The sequence below is a fragment of the Corapipo altera genome, unplaced genomic scaffold (assembly GCF_003945725.1).
Source record: "Corapipo altera isolate COAL_440 unplaced genomic scaffold, ASM394572v1 2b, whole genome shotgun sequence".
Classification (NCBI taxonomy): Eukaryota; Metazoa; Chordata; class Aves; order Passeriformes; family Pipridae; genus Corapipo; species Corapipo altera.
The window spans coordinates 9,083,592-9,104,690 of NW_020884874.1; the positions used below are offsets into that span (position 1 = coordinate 9,083,592).

At 38.0% G+C, this 21,099-nt stretch overlaps 1 protein-coding gene across 9 annotated transcripts in view; it reads right to left on the bottom strand.

Annotated features, from left to right (window-relative positions):
- Positions 1–2,612: 2,612 nt before the first annotated feature.
- Positions 2,613–21,099, bottom strand: part of WASF1 (WAS protein family member 1) — an 85,440-nt gene continuing 66,953 nt past the window's right edge. For 8 of the 9 annotated variants that reach the window (XM_027634141.1, XM_027634147.1, XM_027634142.1 and 5 more), the window contains 6 exons: positions 11,062–11,215; positions 10,115–10,232; positions 9,147–9,319; positions 7,014–7,193; positions 5,040–5,677; positions 2,613–3,522 (listed from right to left, as the gene is read on the bottom strand). In XM_027634141.1, coding sequence (XP_027489942.1) covers positions 3,365–3,522; positions 5,040–5,677; positions 7,014–7,193; positions 9,147–9,319; positions 10,115–10,232; positions 11,062–11,215 — 1,421 coding nt within the window. In that variant the 3' untranslated portion in view covers positions 2,613–3,364. The remainder of the gene's footprint in view (positions 3,523–5,039; positions 5,678–7,013; positions 7,194–9,146; positions 9,320–10,114; positions 10,233–11,061; positions 11,216–21,099) is intronic. The other variant, XM_027634140.1, reaches the window with a different exon arrangement.

Here is a 21,099-nt window from a genome sequence, read left to right on the forward strand (position 1 = left end):
GGAGATGGTGTGTCAGCGTCCACCTGAATGCTGAGGAGTGCACCCCTGTGCCACATGCAGTAAAGGATAATTTTATTGACTAAAGGTCATGTTAATATGCTTCCCGTTTTTTAAATCCCAATTTACTGGGAGATAACATAATCCCTTAATGATATCTAGTATTTAATGGTTACTGTTCACAACACACCACTAAAAAAAGAACCAGAATTATGTCTCTTTGTAATTTTTGCTTCTTTAGCCCCTGTTCTCTTCCATTTACCTATTTATTTTTGGTCTGTTCATGATGGCTGCATTGTTACTGTTTTATCTTTTGATAAAACCCCTGAGTGACCAATTTTGCACATCCCCAGTCTTCTGCTCTGGTTCTGCCACCAAGTAACTTTTGCTTCTTCTTTCTTTGCTTTTCATATTGTCCTTTCCATCCCCGCCCCCCCAATTTCTCAGTAGGAGAGGTAGATAACTTTTAACTGTCCCAGATTACAGTTCAAGAAAGGCGTGAAGATGAACAAAGGTTTCTCTTCACTTATATGGTATATTACTGACACATTGTTTTTGTGGCAGACTTTGAGCCTTGGTTTTAACCAGTTGCTGTAAATGTACAGAAGTAAACAACAGACTCTGTAAACAGTTCAATACAGAAGACTTGATTTAGTACCTTACAAGACAAAGCAATCAATAATCTATTACACATCTAATCACAGGCACGAATAGCCCAGCAGCTCACTGCACAGCATTCCACCAAATGAGAAGGGCAGTTGGAGACCACAGTAAAAGGGACACAAATCACTGAGATTGCAAATGCATCATTCAGAGTTGATCTATAAATGCAAATATTCAAGTTCAGCAATCACCTCTCACTACTAGTGAATCATGCTATTGCTATCTGGAGACTAGTTGCTATGGCAGAAAGCTGTAGCAGTGGCAGAAGGCCAAGAATCCCGCTTTTGAAATGTTAACTGAATTTAACTCTTGACTTTTCTCAGACAAGGTTCATTACTTTGTGTGAATGTGTCATATTAAAGGAGTGCTCTGTCTGCCCTGAGTACCAGCTTGGAAGGGATATTATTAATCACCAGGACAGCAAAGCGGGTCAAATATGAACCATTTTTCAATAAGGATATTTTTTATACCTTCAAGTCTGATATGTGATAGTTGCAGTCATGTAAGGGCCTTTTTTTTTCTTTAATTTCTTTCTTCTTTACTTTGGGCAAGTTATACCCAGTTCACAGCTCCTGGATGCACTCAGAGCATACCCCAGTGCAAGTCTGATAGTGAGGAGATCCTCTAATTTCAACAGTTACTGCCTCGGCACAGAAATGCTGCTCCTCCATTTAAATGACCACATAGGGCACTGCCTCTATTATCCACCAGAAAAATTAAGAGTTTAGAGGCTTTCAGTAAGGAACATGTATAAACGTTGGTTGAAAACTAATTTTGTGAATGGCAGAACTACCTACACACGGAATTTAGAGACAAGCTTTCCTTTAGCTGCCTGCTTACAGGGTAGCTGCAGGTGCATATAGTGCTTGAAGATCTCAATCCTTTAAAGCTGTGTAAATGAAATCTCTCACATTTAGTTACTGGACCGGATTTGGCCTGTAGGATTACTGAGATCCAAGGAAACACCTAGACACGGTCAAATGCTCATTCAGCAGTGCTTCTAACATCTTTTCTTTAACATTACAATGAGCCATTAAGAAGAACATGCACTTTGAAGGTCAACAGAGAATGGAAGAACAAACCAGATGGTGTTACTGTGAAGACAACTATCAAAGAGAACAGTGTATAGAGAATGGGTTCCACAGTTGTAAAGATGCAGATTCACAAACAGTGATTTTTTCTCCCACAAACACAACACTGTTGCAGTGAGAAAAGCCTTGAGCACAGCAGGCCACGTAAAAAAATTGCAGTGGAGGCTGAGATGGTGACAGCAAAGTTGGAAGGGTTGCTGTACACTATTCCTACCCCAGTCTATGCCTCTGGAGTTTTGCCCAGTCCCAAGAGCAGGCTAACAATCACATGTCCCTGCAACTTGTTCTGTAGCCTGTAGAACACCTAATGTTCCACCTTCAGAAATCTCATTCTGACATTCCAAACTTATTTTCTTCTATTATACAGTTCCATCTTTCAGGAACAAGATCATGGGACAAGAGTGCTATTGCACTCTTCTCACGTTTTCCTTCTCAATAGGCTTTCGACCATGTGCTCAGACTTGAAGGAGTTATTCCGGGGAAGAGAAAAATGAAAGCCCTGCACAACATGCACTACACTGCTAGATAGCACTTAAAAAGTGACTTTGCAATATCACCCATATTCTCCTGCATCTCCTCAAGATACACTGATGCTAAAGTGTGGCTTTTTTAAAAAAAACAACCCTAAAGCCACAGGCTCCCAATTCTGTATTTGTACTTTTTAAAAAACTAAGATCACAGTAAGATTTCAGATTTTTTTTTTTTGTAGATGTGCATATAGATATCATTTATTGATAGTTTTCTTGTTAGATGAAGAATATTTACTGTAACTTTGTAGCCCACAGATTAAACACTTGAAATCCAAGGATCCCTCAGGCATACCAGTGAAAAGCAGGCTTCATTGAAAAAGCAACATCCAGGACCATTTAAAATGAACCATTTATTAAATCAAACTGTTATTTTAACAGTTACATAAGTTACACAGCATGTTTAAGTCAAAAGATTTCACAAGGAAAAGAAAAATTAAACTTGTAATTATGCAGGCAAAAATAGTACCACACAATATGTACCTGGGAGGGAAGAAGGGAAGGGGAAACTCTAAACATTCAAATAAGGCCATAATTATTTAAAAACAACAATAAAACAATAATAAACCCCCCCAAAGATCCATTTTCTTTTCAGTGTGTTCAGTGCTGCTAACTATATGTACTTTTAGTGTACAGGTGTAATCGAGGCAGTGATATCTTGACAGCTAGGTTTAATCTTTTAAAACACTATGAGAAGTAGAATAAGGCTCATTAGTACATACAGTTGCCCTTGGAATGTCAATCTCAGTTGCCTTCATCAACTTAAAATTCACAAAGTGCACAGTTAAGATATGCCAAAAAATTTAAACTGCTACTCTACCAACAGCTGCCCATGCTTAATACTTAGTGGTCTATTGGAACAAAGTATGTTCCTTCAAAAAAGATGTGTAAGAAAAGCCACTGTAAAACATTTAGTTTCAAAGATGCACTAGGAGCTTTTTGTAAACTGAAAAGTAGAAAAACATGGATTAATAATGTAAAGAAAAGAATACAAAAAACACTAGAAATGACCATCAAACTTCCAAAGAACAAGCACCACAATGGACATTAGCATTCAATTTTGCAGTGTACAGCAATGTAATAATTTTACTCCAGCCAATCTACTTCATCAAATTCTGAATCATCTTCTGAATCACTGTATTCCACAGCAATGCGACGAGAGAGTATAGTAGCAACATCATTCTCAATGCGCTCATGTTTAGCTTCTTGTTCACGTTGCTCTTCAACTTTGCGTAGCTGAATACCTAAAGAACATCAAATCACAAACATGTTATTCTCCTCCTTTATCACTGTAAAGATATTTAGGTCATGATTCACAAAATGCTTTGCAAGCAAAAATGAAGACTGAGGACACTGTCCTCCTCAGATAGAAACTCTTCTGTCAAGTTTTAAAGAGAGGAATGTCAGAGTTGCAGTGGCAGACCAGATCATGAGCCCTTCTGCTATAATAGTATGGTTCTGATCTCCCATTAAAAATACATCTACATTTTTAGTACCTCTTTAAGTGATTAAGCCATTTTGCTATTTGCATTTCCATACACTTTTTATACTCCCTCTTCATGATCTCAATTAAGAGTTAGAGCTACTTTGAGGATCCCAACAAGACAGGACCTCTTGTAACCCAGTTTTTATCGTGTAATGATCTGTTTTGGGATAAAGTATTACTTAAAGATCAAACACAATGGAGAAATAATACATACCAACACTATGAGAAAGTTAAACCACCTAACTTATTACTGACATGACAGACATCATATATTTTGGTTTTGTACTCACAACATTGCAGACTGACACAGGCTAAATATGACCTACATCCTATACTTAATATTCCCCATTGTCAATATTCCCCATTGACAGATAACCCAAGCAAAGGACCTGAGGTCGAATTTAAGCAGTGGTAACTCCAGCTGTTGTTTCTTGGGTATGACTTGGTCAAAAGTGTTTTAAGCAGTCACCTAAATTAAACCAGCAGGCTCTCCTTTCTTAGCATTTTTTTTTTGCTGACATTCTCTACAAATGTTCATTCACCCCTGTTGTACTCAACTGTTGTTGACACATACTCCACCATCAGGCAGCAGCACTCATGGTGCAGAGGGGATTTTTCTGGCCATGGGCACTTTAAGCTGAAAGGTACAGCTTGCACAGAGCTCCTCACTAGACCATCAGTAAAACACTGCCCTGCAGCTCCACTGTTCACTTGCACTCTGCCAGTGGGCACCTTGCAATGCAAAGGCTGCTTCACTGCTGCACTGAGACGCGTCGAGATTAGATACTAATCAGCTTTAAGTCTTCAGCAACAATTTCTGAATGTCATTTATATGTTGTTGTCATGCAGTGACATACGATCAAAATTCCAATGCCAATCTTTTCTGCTTTTATCTAATAGTCTGTGGAAAAACAATGTTTTTGTCTCCCACACAATCTGTAGGTTATCAGAAATAACTACATTTTCAAGCAAACAGAAATTAAAAGATAATCTCCACACATCATTGACAAACAGATGTACTTTTTTTTTTAAAATTAACTTCCACAAATAATCAGTTATGCCATCCAAACTAAACATCTGATAAGTGCAATTACAAATTGAAAAAAATCTGTCTACTTGGCAATGCATATGCTGTAGAGAATAGAAGTCAGGAACAGACTTAGGATGTATTCCTTTAACTTCTTACACATGTGAAATATCCCATCTCTCAAAGCTAATGTGTATTTAGCAAGTTTCTGAGACACTTCTTTTTGCCCCTTAATAGCCAAACATTACCTTTCCGTATTGCTTCCAGCAGAACGCTTCTAGCATCACTGATTACAGGAAGAGTTGAAGGATGGCGTTTGGGTTCAGGAGCAGGAATCACTTGGGATGGTGGAGATGGAGGCATTAGGGGTGCATGGGGGCCAGGGACAATGGTTGTGGGAGGAGGGTGAAGAACGGGAGGAGGGTGAGAAAGGTTTGCAACTGTGACAGGGGAGGAAGGTCGAATCCCCGGAGGTGGCAAGGGAGGAGGTGGGGGTGGTGGAGGAAGTCCCTGTACTTCAGCTTGTGGAGGAACTGGGTGAACAGGTACAGTTTCACACACTTGGGCAGCTCTAGTGACAGGGGGAGAGGGTTGTGCTATGGGAGGAGCAACTGGAGGTGGGGCTGGATGTAGAACTCCAGGAGCTATCTGGAGAGGAGCTGGTGGAGGTGGCACAGCTGGGGCCTGCAGAGCAGCTGTGGGAGGGGGTGGTGGGGGTGGGACTGGGGGTGGAGGGGTGGAAGTCATTGCAGCTCTTAATGATGAAGTTGACAAAGCAGATGGAAGAGGTGGTGGTGGTGGAGGAGGAGGAGTGGGGCTCACAAACACTGGTGTTCTGCCTGTTGCTGGTGACTGAGGACGATTTTCTACCAAGCCAGTAGTAGAACTGCAAAATCCAATAACAGAACAAAGTCATTAGAGAGTGGAAAAAATAGCAATAGATTCACTTCTGCATCTTAAGAACATTGAACCCCGGGCATTAAAGAGTATTATGTATTGTGATGATTTCAAGGTATTCATTCATATCTCACATACAAGGAAATATAATTTGCAGTAAGGGGTATGTATCAGTTTTCCAACAGACCTCTGCTCACATTCAGCTACTAACCAAATTTGTGTTCTTACACAAACCTGCATCTTTATCAAAGGTTTCCTATACTAGTATAATTCTTCCCCGTCGTCCCTAAGTAGATCCAAATTATTTTTCTGAAGTAAGGGAACTAGCAGTTGATTAACTGCTTTGATTCACAAAACTTTAAAAACAAAACTTTAAAACAGTACCAACAATGAGGACAAGTCAGATTTGAAATACATGTTTAAAGCGTGATAGCAAAATGAGTGAGGCTGATATCAAAGGTCATCAACTCTATGTACAGAGAGGTACCGTTATATGCTAGGTGAATGCACAGGTGCAATGCATAGGTGAACTGAAGAAAACAGAAGGAAACAGTAAAATTACTTTCCTGAAAGACCACAGAGTATTTTTTTCAGCTGTTTTGGAAAATTAAACTAAAGAGTTATGCATTTTTGTGTATGATCCCCTTAACAGTATAAAGTCATTCTTTTCAAGAGACTAGCATCTTGCTCATGTAACAACTGCATTTGAATTAACCATCCTCTATTCCAACTTGTATGTACTCGAGCATAATATAAGATTTTGGGTTTAAAACAACAGGGGAGTGACAACCAAAGCCTCACTCTAGAAAATACTCTAAATATGCATCCACTTCTGGAAAAGCAGAGATATAGAAAATAAAATCACTTCAGGGTGGTGGGAGGAAGCACTTGCAATTTAACAAATATGATGAATATATAGCTTTGACAGCTGACTGTCTTACTGTGATATATTCTTCCTTTCATGTACGCTGAAACACAGTTCAATTGTACAAATTTCCAAAACTCCAAAGCTACGCCCTGAGATGCCAACATATTTCACAGGAACACTTTCCATACAGTTATTTGTCCTGCCATTAAACTCCAAAGGCAACACAACTGCAGTATTAATGGCAAGATGAGGCCTGACTCCACAATGGCACCCTACAGGATTTAGATGCTGGCCTTCTGTCCAGCTCCTGTGTGCCCTTGATGCTACAGACACGTCGGGGCTGTGGAATGACACAGCCCCCAGGACATGTGTACTGCTTGGGCAGCATGGAAATCATACAAACAATGAGTGCTGGAAAACTAAAACGCCTCAATAAACTTGCTTGACTGCTTTGTACCTAACACAAGGAGGCACAGGTTTCACATCTCCTGCTCCATGCATTGGAGGTGGTGGCGGTGGTTCGTGTGGTCTGACCAACACTCGCTCCTCAGCTCTGTTCAGAAGTTCGGACATCTGACTATAGGGTAATGCAGAAAGTGAATATGATCCATCCATATGGTCCACATATGCTTGAGATCTGTAGAAAACCAGTGAAAAATGATCCAATTTAGCCTTCAGTAAGTATTAGTGCCCTCAGCTACTGTTTTATACTTCGGTTTGATTTCTGAATACAAGTATCTTCTCTGCACTAGTGTTGCACATATTGTACATCATGCCTTTTCAATAATTCATCCCACTTTCTCTGTCATTGCTTCTGGCAGCTCAAGGGTTTGATTATGACAGGTATATCACATAGTTTCTACAGCATGTGTGTGACCTTAGTGTTTATTAGTCACATTATTTTAAGTAAACATAGCAATGCAATCAGAACTACTACTCTTTTATAAGGCATGAAACATCCATCAATGTTAGAATGGTCGAATTTACAACTGAATAATTTAGCTAAACTTCTGTCAGAGGATCTATATTCCAATACATACAGAGATCTCAGTACTTTAATAGACATAAGATTTGATAAATATCTGTTATTGAGTAGTAGCAATAAATAAAGATGATTCAACTTAGTTGTTAATGACAACTTTAGACACACCTCAAGGACTTGATCAGTTAGGAAATTTTACTCAATTACATATTTTTTTTTAATCTCTACTGAATTCACAAAAGTATTTGCAGAACATTTTCCAATAAGTAGAGCAATACTCTACATTTCCACATACTCCGCTGTAGTATTTAAGCCTATTAAATTCCTAAGGGGTGAAGTTTCTACTCCATTATTCCAAAGCCCAGTGCTATTCTGTATCTGAACAACATGCTCTGCACATGCAGTGCTCCCAACCACTTCAGAATTGCATTACTGATAATGAGATAATCAAGGTTTAGGGCAGGATCCTGGATATAAAAGGATACCCCCAACGAGTGTGTCTAAAGTGGAATCCAACGTACAACACAACAGAAGGACAGCAGGAAAGCAGATGTTTCTGCCAATGACTTGACACAGCACTTTACAGAGATACCATACAGCTGTTCCTAGAGATATGCTAAGCACCATAACTTAAGTTGTACCCACTGAGTGAAATGCACTGAGATCATTTTCACATTCTGAACTAAGTTTTCAACGAGCAGGTTTTTCCATTTTTCAGACAACAAACACCCTCTCCTAGGGTTGCCTTTATTATTCACCATCACTACTGAGTTTGTTTGAAGGCCTTAAAAAGCTAAACAAAATACTCTCTTACGGTGCGCTTTTGGCAAGAGAAGGATTGGGGGAAAAAATTTAACTTTTCTGGAGGACAATGAATACTTTTGAATTTTTTAAAAAATGAAACAAACAAAAAACCCCAGGAAAACCATAACCCCAAATCTCCTAATATTAATCATCAGCCCTCTTTGCTATCAGATGTTTCCTGGTTGGTAAAATGGACTTGGTTCTGCACAAACACCAGAAGCGTAAACACAGCAGGTGTTTCCCATGTGAAATGCTACTTTTAGCCACCAGCGAATACATGCTGTGAAATGAGAATTCAACAGGTTGGATTTTGTAATAGGCTATAACCAGAAATGTCAATCAAATCTTGGACTTGTTCAAGAGTAAAGAGAAGCTCAGCATTCTCATTTGAGTTCCAAGTGGACATTTGTTCCTATCACACCCAACATATAGTCTTGGCAGTGCCTGCTTAAGAAAAATCAAGACACTGGAATAACAGGGATTCTGTAGGTCAAGACTGGAGGAATGTAGTGCCGCACTTGGGTGTAAGCTTGCAGCAGTGACACTACACCTTCTTCAAGCTGCAGATGACAACAGCATCCCCAAGGATACCAGGAGGATTCATGCTACTCTTGAAAATAACATAATAACTAGTCCTTCAAGGACACACTAAGTATTTTAAAACTGAGCTTTGATTAAGCTAAGTCAATGATTTCCAGTGCATTTAAAGAATAGCAGTAGCATCTCATCGCTGACCACTTCTCAAGCATGCTTGCTACGCAGTTCGAATATACATAATAAAGGATAGAAAGAATAAAAAGGAACCTTGATTCGAAATGTGAAGCTGGGCCATTTGCAACTTCAATGTGTTTATGTAAGAGGTTAGCATCATCTTCTGCAAGCTCTGGACCTTGGGCTAACTTCTGCCACTCTCTCCGTCTGTCATGAGGTGCCCTTGGCACTTTTTCTGGTTCGTGAGGACGATCTAGATTTTTCTGCTGTAGGAGAGTTGTGCAAACAAAATTGACAACTTAGACAGTGTTTGCTAATTAGTTGCATATAAACATCAGCCACAAAATAATGGAAAACAATCCCAATTCAAGTGCAAGAAAAATTTACTTTCAGGCTAAAGATATGCAAACCAAAGACTTGTAAGAGCCAGAAACTTCAGTCTAGTGGATAAGTAGCTGAATAATACAGAGAAAAATAACTGTATAAGTAGCTTTTTATTCTAAGTCTGAAATAAAGTTATGAATTTGACACATATTCAATCTCTCTATTATGTATGAAATACACAGAATAATGGTGAAACAAAAAAGCACTACCTTTCGCAAAAGTGCTCGTTCAATTTAAAGAAAATTATAAGCAAAGTGCTTTTTTCCCACTACTTTCTTTCTAATTTAGAGTAAAAATGTCATTCAAGCTTTTTCACCTGTAAGATTGTAAAAAATTTTTATTACAAATAAATATTCAAGTAAAATTCTTTATTCTTTATTGTATTTCTCTTTGTTGAGTCATTGTTAGCATACTTAAAAGTTTTGACAAACCTGATGTTGGTTACACTAAGACTAAAACATGAAAGCTTTAGATTCTTCTATATTATTTTACTCCTCCTCCTATTATTATTACTATTTAGTTATTTGTTAAAGTTGATGGAATTGAATTACTACAAGTAGTTTTAGTTGAATAAAGATGACTCTGTAAAGTCTGGATTATTATTAAAGTACCATACCTGCAAGCAAAGCCCTTTCAGGAAAAAACAACCAGAAGATCTATAAAGTTAACATACATACCTTCTGCTTCCTCTTTTCCTTTCTTTTGTCCTCGGTGTCCTGCAACATTTTTTCCTTCCACAGATCAAAGAAATACGAAGGATTGGTATAGAACTTCAAACCCTCTTTTCCATCATCCCTGAAACACAATGACACAAACCAGGCATGCTATTTATTTGACAACATGTGAATCCAAATATTAAGACAAAAGAAAGGCATATTAAGGAACACTCAATATCTCAGACTCTGAAATATTTTACTGAGGAACATAAAAGAGATGATCATTGACCTCCTGTGCCATCAGTCTTTACTGTCTTTCCTGGCATCCAAGGTCCTAATTTTAGAAAGGTAACTTGAATGCAAGCTGTAGACAAATAAAGAGTATCATAAATCAGAAAACTCCCACTCCAATGACTCAAATCTTTTTCTTAAAATATTGAGCAAAATTGTGTGGCTGCTTGTGTTCAGCTACTGATTCAAACTGACTCTGGGACAGTGAACAACATTCACGGCATCACAGAATATTCTGAGTTGGAAGAGACCCACAAGGATCATCAAGTCCTACTCTTAAGTGAATGGCCATTCAGGGATCAAAACCACAACCTTGGCGTTATTAGCACCAGGCTCTAATCAACTGATTTCCATTAAAGACCTTTCTTTCTACATATTTAACTGTTTATTTTCTTCACTTCTCATCCAAGAACATTACACAGTTTACTAAATACAGGGAATAAAAATGGCTTTTTCTTAACATTGTTACATTGCATTAAAATTTTAGTAAAATGGAGTAAAGTTTTAATGCTTATAATGTCTTCTGCTGCCTTCATTCCTCCAGCAGCTTCACAATTTTCTAGTCTGGCTCCTTAAATATTCAAGTGCTACTCAACATGAGCAAGGTATGTGGATATAGCCACTCTATTACACAAAATAAGCCAGAAATTGGTTTTGATTAATTTTATTTTACCAACCTGTAAGGGGTAAGAATGTTAAGTGGAGGAGGCTGTTCACAAATATCATAAGTTTCTTGCAAAGGAATAGGTAGAGTTTTGCGGTCAAACAGCTGTTGATCTTGAATTGTGGAACTCCGAAAAGCTTTTCTCATTGTAATGTCCTGCAGTGACACTGAAAAGGGATATTGCCATTTAAAAAAAAAACAACCAAATATATTTGATTTGGATTAATCTGGAATTGCTTAATGTTGGTTAAAAAATAAATATTAAGCCTTACTACTTACATCTTAGGCATTTTACAGCAAATATAAATTCATCTAGCATTACTACCATGGCAAGGTATTGTCAGACTATGTGAAAAACATGTTTGTAATGTTCTACCACATTATCCTCTATTTGGCTTCACAGGACATTTTTCTCACCTGGATAGATATCAGAACTCTGTCTCTCCTAAGTAGTTCAACAAATTGCTTACTGTAACTATAAAATACCATTTGATAGTTCAGCAGTACCTAATAACATTTACCAACTCCATTTCACAATCCTTTTTGTACTAAAAACTACTCTCTCTCTCTGTATGGATTTTATCTTTATGCCATCAGCAAGCCAAACTTTGCATTCCTTGCATGTATGCAGCAGTTCCACTAAAGGCCCACTGAGATGCCAAACCACTTATGCTAGTGAGATCAATGAGTTTTAATGGGAGGTGATTCTATGTTCCAACACATGAAACCAGTCAAATGATGTTTTTTAATCTGTTTAATTGAGAAGACTTCTCTGTTTAATTTAGGCAAACCACTGACTTTTTTAACACATTTGTTAGGAATAATCATCTTTATGTAAGATTCGAAGGAAAACAACACATGAACACAACAGATTAAACAGTGATTTCAAATGTTTTACCTACTCCTGTTAAACCCCACATATCTTTTTCTATTTCAAAATCATTAAAATTTAGATAAAGATTAACGGAAAAGTGACCACAACTGATAAGCTTTGCACTTTTAATTCTGGAAACAGTATACCTATTTAGTCTCATATTTCTTTCCCTCCCTGATCTTCGGTTACTACATCTCTGAAGTCCAAGTGTGTCTCAAAGCTAACTTTGCAGCCAGCATTAGACTTCCATTAGATAAAGCAGCAGATCTTTCCACTGGTTTGGGTTCTTTCCTTTTAAAATCACAAACAATACTGAAAACAGTTCTAAGACATACTAGCAAAGACAGTATTTTCAGCACATGCATTTTATCTATAAATAATTATGTTTATTTTATAGAAACAGGTTGATAGTAGCGCCCCTTTACGCAAGATGAGAAGACATCCTTTCCCCCACTCCCTCCATATCACTAGGGTCTTTGGCAACAATTTTTTGAAAATATTTGTTTAAGTTGAAAACTGCATTTTTACTCTGGTTCCTGTGACACACAGAAGCGTACACATACATATGTACACACACACACTGGATTTCTGTTCTATGATCAAAAAGGGGCAGAAGGCAGGACTCTTTTCCGGAGGGCTTGCAATTCTGCAATGTTCTGTCTTCTCACCTAAGCATACTGACAGCATCCATTGTGAGGCTAAAGACAGGACTTATCTGATTCTCAGCTTGGCTTTTGAAGTTTATTACAGTTGGCAAGGTTGTGTATTCCTGGAGAAGTTTCCTCCTTTTTACCCTTAGGTTCTAATTCATCACAGTGTCTTTTATTCTTTTTAATACCTTTAATTAGCTGCTCAGAAGTCTTTTTAAGAGTGTGAAAGAAGTATTATAATGTATGAATGTCAGCTAGGCATTTCAATTTCTGTAGGTATTTTTGCATTCATAAATAAGCCTATATATTTTGTACCTGTCATGAAGTACAAGTTGTTATTTGCTGGCAAAAGTTCACAGCTAGAAGAACTGTGGTTTACCTCATTTAAAATTTAAGTCTTAGATTCTTTTATACTTCAGCTACTTTTCCTTTGGGTTATTTGTTATACAAATCACACCAAATGTACTTGTTCAGAGGTGCTTGACAATCCTGCAAGTTTTTTAACTGTCACTTATTGGAGACTTTTCCAACAAAAGCTAAAACTTAGTATACTTTCCTCTGAACCTGTGCGCATTCTGAAGACAATGAAGTAAATTAATTTATTCCAATAAATAAATACAGTTCTTCGGTTTAATATTAAAATGCTCACAGAGCACACTCTTCTCTAAACTATTAGCATTCCTTAATCTCTTCAATGAGCACATTACAGCCAGTCTAGTTCATAATTTCCATTTTCTTGCTTAAAACTCCACTTTTTGTAAACATGTACAAGGGGAAACACACCTGAGGATAATCAATCATAACAACAATAAGCATAATTACTTTCTAAACCTAATATACACAGTAAAGGTCTTCACAGAAAACATACACTGTAGAATTTCAAGCCGCATTTCCTGTGCTGATATCCAGTAACAGGCATTCCCTAAAAAGCATACCATTATTCCAAACAATTGACTACCTTAGGACAACGTTACTCAGGAAATGAAAGGATGTGGCACACAAAACAACTGAGAATCACGACACAGATACAACTTGGCTACATGTAGGGATCAGGTAAATCCCATGTCGCAAGCACAGCATAATCCTGGGCTGTGCACGGTTTGGCTCACAAAGCCGCTTGTTTAGTTTGCCAGCTGGCTAAGAGACAGACACCCTCCTGGCTCACCACTTCAGGGCAGGAATACGTGAAAACCTGGCTGGTCATCCAGCCATTCAGCTTTGGCTGATCGACAAACCGGCACAGCAAGAGGACGGGTCAGACAAATTGGATGTGTTTATGAATTCAGGTGTGAGAAGAGACAAGTGGCTGAAGGAGGAGCTGGAAAAGCTGCAGGCATTTGACTTGATGCTGTTAAATTTAAGCTTCCAGTTGCTTAATTCCTAACTAGCACCACAATCTTTGTATATGCCAACATCCTAAACTTCATATGAATATATTTGTCTGAAGTCCATCTGCTACACTACTTGTGTTTACTGAATGAATAAAAAATGGGGTCTTAAATAATTTCCTTAAATGCTGAGATATTCACAATTTAATTTAAACATTCATTCAACAATCTAAACAAATGCCTGTTTATTTTTATTGTGTCTGTTATTTTGACTGTATGAAAAGACATATCAGCCAGTCTAACCTTCTGTATACAACAATATTTTCCACTTAAGTTACAATTATCTGTCAGAAAGCTAAATTGCCAATCTTTTATACATTTGGTTTTGAAAAAGAGATGTCAGTCCATTTTTACTTGTAATCAACAACAAACTCTAATGCGATACAATAACACATCTGTAATCAATATACTAAATACCATTTTACCTCTAGGTAAGCCTGTCATTAAACTGCAGTCCCCAATTTGTAGTAAAAGTCAAGTATGGAGCACATTGGTGTACTGACAGAAAGTTGCTACTTTTAACCTTTCAAATATATTAAATACTACATTTTACCTCATCAGAAGAAAAAAAGTTACTAGATTTTTTTTTTTTATTCATTTACACTCACTCAAATATGCAATTTATGATTAGGTTCTAGGGAACCTAATTTCTAGGGGAAATTATATACAAATCAATGGAATCAGTTGCCCACAATTCTCTTTCTCTTTTCAAAATCTTACCCAGCAACTTGAAAAATGCAGGGAAGAAAGAACAACACTACTGAATGAATATCTTATGAGTAAGTTTCCAATTAAAGATAATTAAATGGGAGGAGGTAGTGCTGTTGAAAATTCTCTTAAGCTAAAGACTTGTTGATTCAGTTCCCAAAGACACTGCAATCTTAAATCTTATTTTACTTTATTTTTTTCATCTTTTTAATGATTATCCACTTCAACAACGATCAGAATTGCACACATATTAGGTTTCTCTGCCATTAGAGTACTTCTGACTGGTCACTGCAGGTTTAGTAGTTGCTGAGAGAGACTACTTCTGTAGATCACATAATATTCTCCTTTGGGCTTGTCCTCCACATATGAAATAGAAATTTTCTGAAATACTGTTTTAAAAAATTCTGAAACAGCTCAAGCTCTTTTTGGAGAGAATGTACATAGCTTAACTACTACAGGTAAACAAAAAGTAGATGTAAATATTACTGCAATCATTTTAAGAGGACTTAGAAGCTGCTTTAAATGCAGCATGTAGAACCATGGAGCCCCATGCAGCCTGTTAAGAAGATGTGAATCACCCAGCAGCATCAAGCACTGAATCTGCTGTCTCAACAAAACCTCCACATTGTTTAACAAATGACATTTTGTCCAGATCTCCTTTTTTATACACAAAATATGCAATATCATGCCCTTATGATGGATTATTAAGCTTTGAACATACTAATTTAAAACTGAACTACTAACTAAATAACCCATAAATTTAATTAAGGGCCTAAGAAAATTAGAAAAGGAGCATGGAGAGTAATTGGGGCTCAGCCCACTGGCACAGATTCTTGAGAGGGAGATACACCCAAATCCAATCTTTTTTGAGTGGAGATGCACAAGGAAAAGTGATCTACTATACAATTTAATTTAAGAGTCTTTTTCTTTATTTGCCTTTGGGGGTAGAAACTCTAATGAATGAATTGACCATGGTGTTATTCTCCACTTAACATATTACAAGTGGAGATCATGACCCAATTTTCATGTGCTCCTTGTTCTTAACTTTGATGACATTTATACTCAAGTCACCAAGTTCCTCTGTCTTCAAGGCTAGAGACAGCAATCTGCCCCTTAAACTGGGATTTACTACCTTTACCTTATAAGTCACAAGATGGGCTGAGTGTCCTGATTTTGAAGTTGAATGAGTCTCCTGTTTTCATAGTATCCAAAAGTGTACAGACCACAAGGAGCTGTCAAGCTGTTTAGGTTTCTGTCCAACAAATGCTATCTTTTTTGCTATAGCAAAATGTAAAATCTCTCTTTAGCATTAAACTTCTGAACTACTACCAGTTTAATAGAATTATAGAATTTATATATATTAGAATTTTATATTTATAGAATTGTAAACATTTATAGAATGTCTAGAAAAAAAGCAAGCATGTCCTCAAAGCCAGAAGCCTACTGAAAAACAATTCACAACACTTATTCCTTCCCTGAAGTATGCCAGGCTGCTCTCCCATAGCACTTCTGCCATTAAGTTGCTTGTAACAGATATGCTACTAAAAAATCAAAAATTTGATACACTGCCTTTGAGATTAAAATACTGTGGTTTGAGATTTAAATAGAATTAGGTGGCTTATATTTAAAGAGCCACTAAATTGATACCAAAATATTCTGATAAACTCTGAGTTTATGAATTTTGCTTCTGCTCTGATAGTATTTCTTTCTGAGTGATACAACACTCTTTTCCAATACTTCAATGCACTATACACCAGAGCTGTACTGTGTATCAGCATTTCAAAAAAGAACCACAGAAATGCTAAAATGCATATTCTTTTAAAAACCGCCAGATTTCTACAGCTGACATTATTTACTTTTAGCAGTACTTTGCACTTAAAGATGTAAGTAAATTTACAACAATGTGATCATTTAAGAAAAATCTATTATTTTACTTGTAAAATTTGCATATATATGGAAAGAGTTAGTAATGTTATTTATAAAGTAAATACTGAAATTAGAGGCCCTGAAAACAGCATATGGGCCTACATTCCAAGTCCAAAGCCCCCTACTCAGCGCTGAGGGTCAAATGCTTCTGACAGATAAAACCTCCATTCTAAATCAATGGTCTGAACACTTTCAGACTCTTTTCAGTACCAACCGTGTAGTCCAAGACTCAGTAATTCAGTCCATTACACAACAACCGCTGAAGTATGAATTGGATACTGCCCCCACTTTAGGAGAAACCCTTAAGGCCATACAGCACGTGAAAATTGGCAAGGCAGCTGAGGTTGATGGAATTTCACCTGAAGTCTGGAAACATGGGGGCCTTGCACTCCATGCTAAATTTCATGAGTTTGTGGCGTGCTGTTGGGAACTAGGGAAACTACCATCAGACCTTCGTGATGCTGTCATCATCACTTTGTACAAGAAGAAAGAAGTTGAATCAGACTGTTCAAATTACCATGGTATTACTCTGATCTCCATTGCTGGCAAAATCCTGGCAAGAATACTCTTGAACAGACTAATACCCGCTACAGCAGAAGGAATTCTACCTGAAAGCCAATGTGGTTTCAGAGCCAACAGGAGCACCACAGACATGGTATTTGTTCTCAGACAACTGCAAAAGAAGCGTAGGGAACAGAACAAAAGACTCTGTGTAACCATCGTTGACCTCACCAAGGCTTTTGATACTGTGAGCAGAAAAGGTCTGTGGCAGATTTTGGAACGTTTAGGACGTCCCCCAAAGTTCCTCAAAATGATCATCTCACTCCATGAGGATCAGCACAGCCAAGTCAGATATGGTGATGCACTTTCTGAGCCCTTTCTAATAACTAATGGTGTGAAACAAAGTTGTGTTCTTGCACCAACCCTATTCACAATCTTTTTCAGCATGATGCTCCAAAGGGCCACGGCAGACCTCGAGGATCAGGACAGTATCCACATTCGATACCGTACTGATGGAAGCCTTTTCAACCTAAGGTGACTGAAGGCCCACACGAAGACCTTAAATCATCTTGTCCAGGAGTTGCTTTATGCTGTTGATGCCGCCCTTGTTGCCCACACAGAAGCAGCTCTGCAGCGTTTAACATCCTGCTTTGCAGATGCTGCTGAGTTCTTTGAGCTGGAAGTCAGCTTAAAGAAGACAGAAGTTCTCCATCAACCTGCACCTCAGGAAGTCTTCCATCATCCCCATATCACCATCGGCCAATCAGGGCTCAAATCAGTCCAGTAGTTTAATTACCTAGGTAGCCCCATCTCCTCGGATGGTAAGATTGACAGAGAGATAGTCAACAGGTTAGCAAAGGCATATAGTGCTTTTGGAAAACTCCATAAAAGAGTTTGGTGAAATAAACACTTGAAGAAAAGTACAAAGATCAGTGTTTACAGAGCCACTGTGCTGTCTACTCTTTTATATGGATCCGAATCATGGGTCATCTACTGTCATCACCTGTGACTCCTAGAACGCTTCCATCAACGCTGCTTCCGTACAATCCTAAACATCCACTGGTCAGATTATGTGACCAATACATCTGTTCTAGAACAAGCAGCAGTCACAGGTATTGAGGCCATGTTGCTGAGAACACAGCTGCATTGGGCAGGACACGTCTCAAGGATGAAGGACCACCGCCTCCCTAAGATCTTGCTTTATGGTGAACTTGCCACCAGTTGCCGCAAGAGAGGAGCCCCAAAGAGAAGATACAAGGACTCCCTGAAACAACATCTCAGCCTTGGCCATATTGATCAACATAACTGGTCTTCTCTGGCCTCCAATCGGGAGGTCTGGAGACACATCATCTATAACGCTGCTGATGCCTTTGAGAAAGCACGCAGGATCACTCTCGAGGAGAAAAGACAAAGCAGAAAGAATCGTGCCCTGCAGAATATACCACCTAAGGAGTCTTTCTGCTGTGCCTTTTGCAACCAGACGTGTCTATCTCGTATTGGCCTTTTTAGCCACCAACGTGCTTGTAACAAACATGGGTAGAGCCCTTCCCAAATCTTCGTTCGTGAAGCCCAGCCATGATGACTGAAATTAAAAATGGTTGCAAAGAAACTATACTCCTAGGATTTATTTCATCGTCTATGAGAACATCTTATATTGCAGGGCTACTGAAACTGTCAACCTTAGTTCAGCTTTACAGCAAGAATATGTTCTCCCAGCCTTTAAAAGACCCCAGATATCATTACTCTTGGATACATACAGACTTGTTTCCTATAAAATTGAAATAAAGTTCAGTTTCTTGAAGGAAAGTAGAGGATTTCTTTTTGTCTGCATGCAAGTTTGGTATCTTCTGAGGGGGAAAAACCCACATATATGTGAAAAGAATAAAGTATTTTTAAAAATCTATTAAAACATGAAATTAATAATACTGAGGAATCAAGAATTTGAAAACAGTGTAATAATTCAAACCTAACCAAGTTCATAACAATTCTTCTATGATAGAAAGATTGTGCACCAGGAGTTAGGTCCTTCAAGATAAAATCATAACCTTGGTTTTATTCTTTCAGAGAGATACTGTAATAATTCAAAATGAGAAAACAAACAGACTATTCAAACAAATTCAGAGCTTTTTATTTTCCTGACTGTACCAGAAACATCTTGTTAAGTATCTGCACCTCGTTCAGTGAATCTGACTTGGGCTGTTTTTGTTCATGCCACTTAGCTTTAAATGAATCTTAATTTCTTTCTCTTGTGTAATAGCATGGGCCCAAAGGAACCTATTAAATCTTCTATTACTGCCTGCTGGCAAAGAGCTAGCAGATGAGACTCATTTCACAAGTACAGCCCATTTTACTCAAGCTGTTAGCTGAGCAGAACTACTGAAATTCGCTTCAATTTTTGCATAGAGCGTTAAGAAAGGTAAATCCAAATGTTTTCCCCCCACCTTCATGCATTAGCATCCTCCAGCTATTTTAGCCCAGACTAGGACTAAATCAAAACTATCTATGATGACTTTCTAAATTTCAAGCCTGAAACCATATACTGAAGGAAAAAAGTTTCCTGATCCCTATATTTCCTATTAAGGAAATATAATATTGAATTTCCTCTCATCTCCTTTGTCCTCATCTGGTGACTCACTGTGGGCAGATGACTGTGAATAAGGAGCACTGGATATGGCTCAAGGACTGGATATTCTTAGGTTAATAAAATTAGTCATTTAACAGCTCCTGACACTGAGGATTGCATGTGTTCCTCTGAAGTAGTAGGAGTCACTGCTATTCTATGGTGTGAGAGACAAATCCAGCGGATCAGACACGAGTCACACTTAGCAACTCTGGCCTTGATCGAGTTAGACCTCTTCTTAGCCCTGTTTTCTTTAACTGCAGTGTCTGTCCTTTTCTTTAGTTATACAGTTTAGCAAATGCTATAGTATACACAGTACACTGAAAATTTATTGATATGGTTCATCTGGGACTACATACTATTTAAAACTACTTCTAGCAATTCTCTTACATCAAATAGTTATGGATATTTAGTACTGAAACCTAAAGCCAAACTTGTCAAAGGCCATTTTCTCAGAATAGTACAATTTTCCATCTTTCCATCCTTAGATGCTTTAACTCCATGGCTTAAAATGGTCTCTCCACTTTCCTGAAATGTGAAAGGTTAACATAGTAGATATACTACATCAACACACATCCCACTCTGATTTAAACAAAAAACTAGGCTGTCAAGAGTAAATGCAAAAATGACAGTAACACTGGGCTTTTACAGCTCTTACAGGATTACAAATGCTGACAATTTGTTATGGTACACTCAAAGGAATTTTTGTCATTATCCAACCATAGTAAATATGGTATTTTATTAGTGTCCTGGTTTCGTCTGGGATATAGTTAATTTCTTCTTAGTATCTGATATAGTGCTGTGTTTTGAACTTAGGATGAGAATAACATAACACTAATATTTTAGTTGTTGCTGAGCAGTGGTCAAGGACTCTTCAGCTTCTCACCCCACTCTACCACTATGTAGGCTGGAGTGGGGGGGGAGGCAAGAAGTTGGGAGGAGACATAGCTGGGACATCATGCTTAGCACATAAACTAGAGGGAAAGCTGGCTGGAGGCTGCTGCTCAGGAACTAGCTGGGCATTTGTCAGTGGGTGGTGACCAATTGCATTGAGTATCAATTGTTTTGTATATTCTAATTCTATTATAATTATTATAATTATTTTCCCTTCCTTGTCTGTCCTAATAAACTGTCTTTATCTCAACCCGTGAATTTTACTTTCTTTCCCCCCATTTTTCTCCCTCCTGCCACTGCAGGGCAGTGTGTGGTGGCTGTGTGGTGTTTAACTGCCTGCTGGGTTAAACCACAACAATTGGAAAAAGAGATGTATATGTATGATTTATGCTTGTCAAGAGACTTGGAAAATCCCATTAATGTAAGAATTCCCCTAGGTAAGTCATGATTTCGTGGAAAATCTGCTACTAGCTGTGAACAGCTGTCTTTT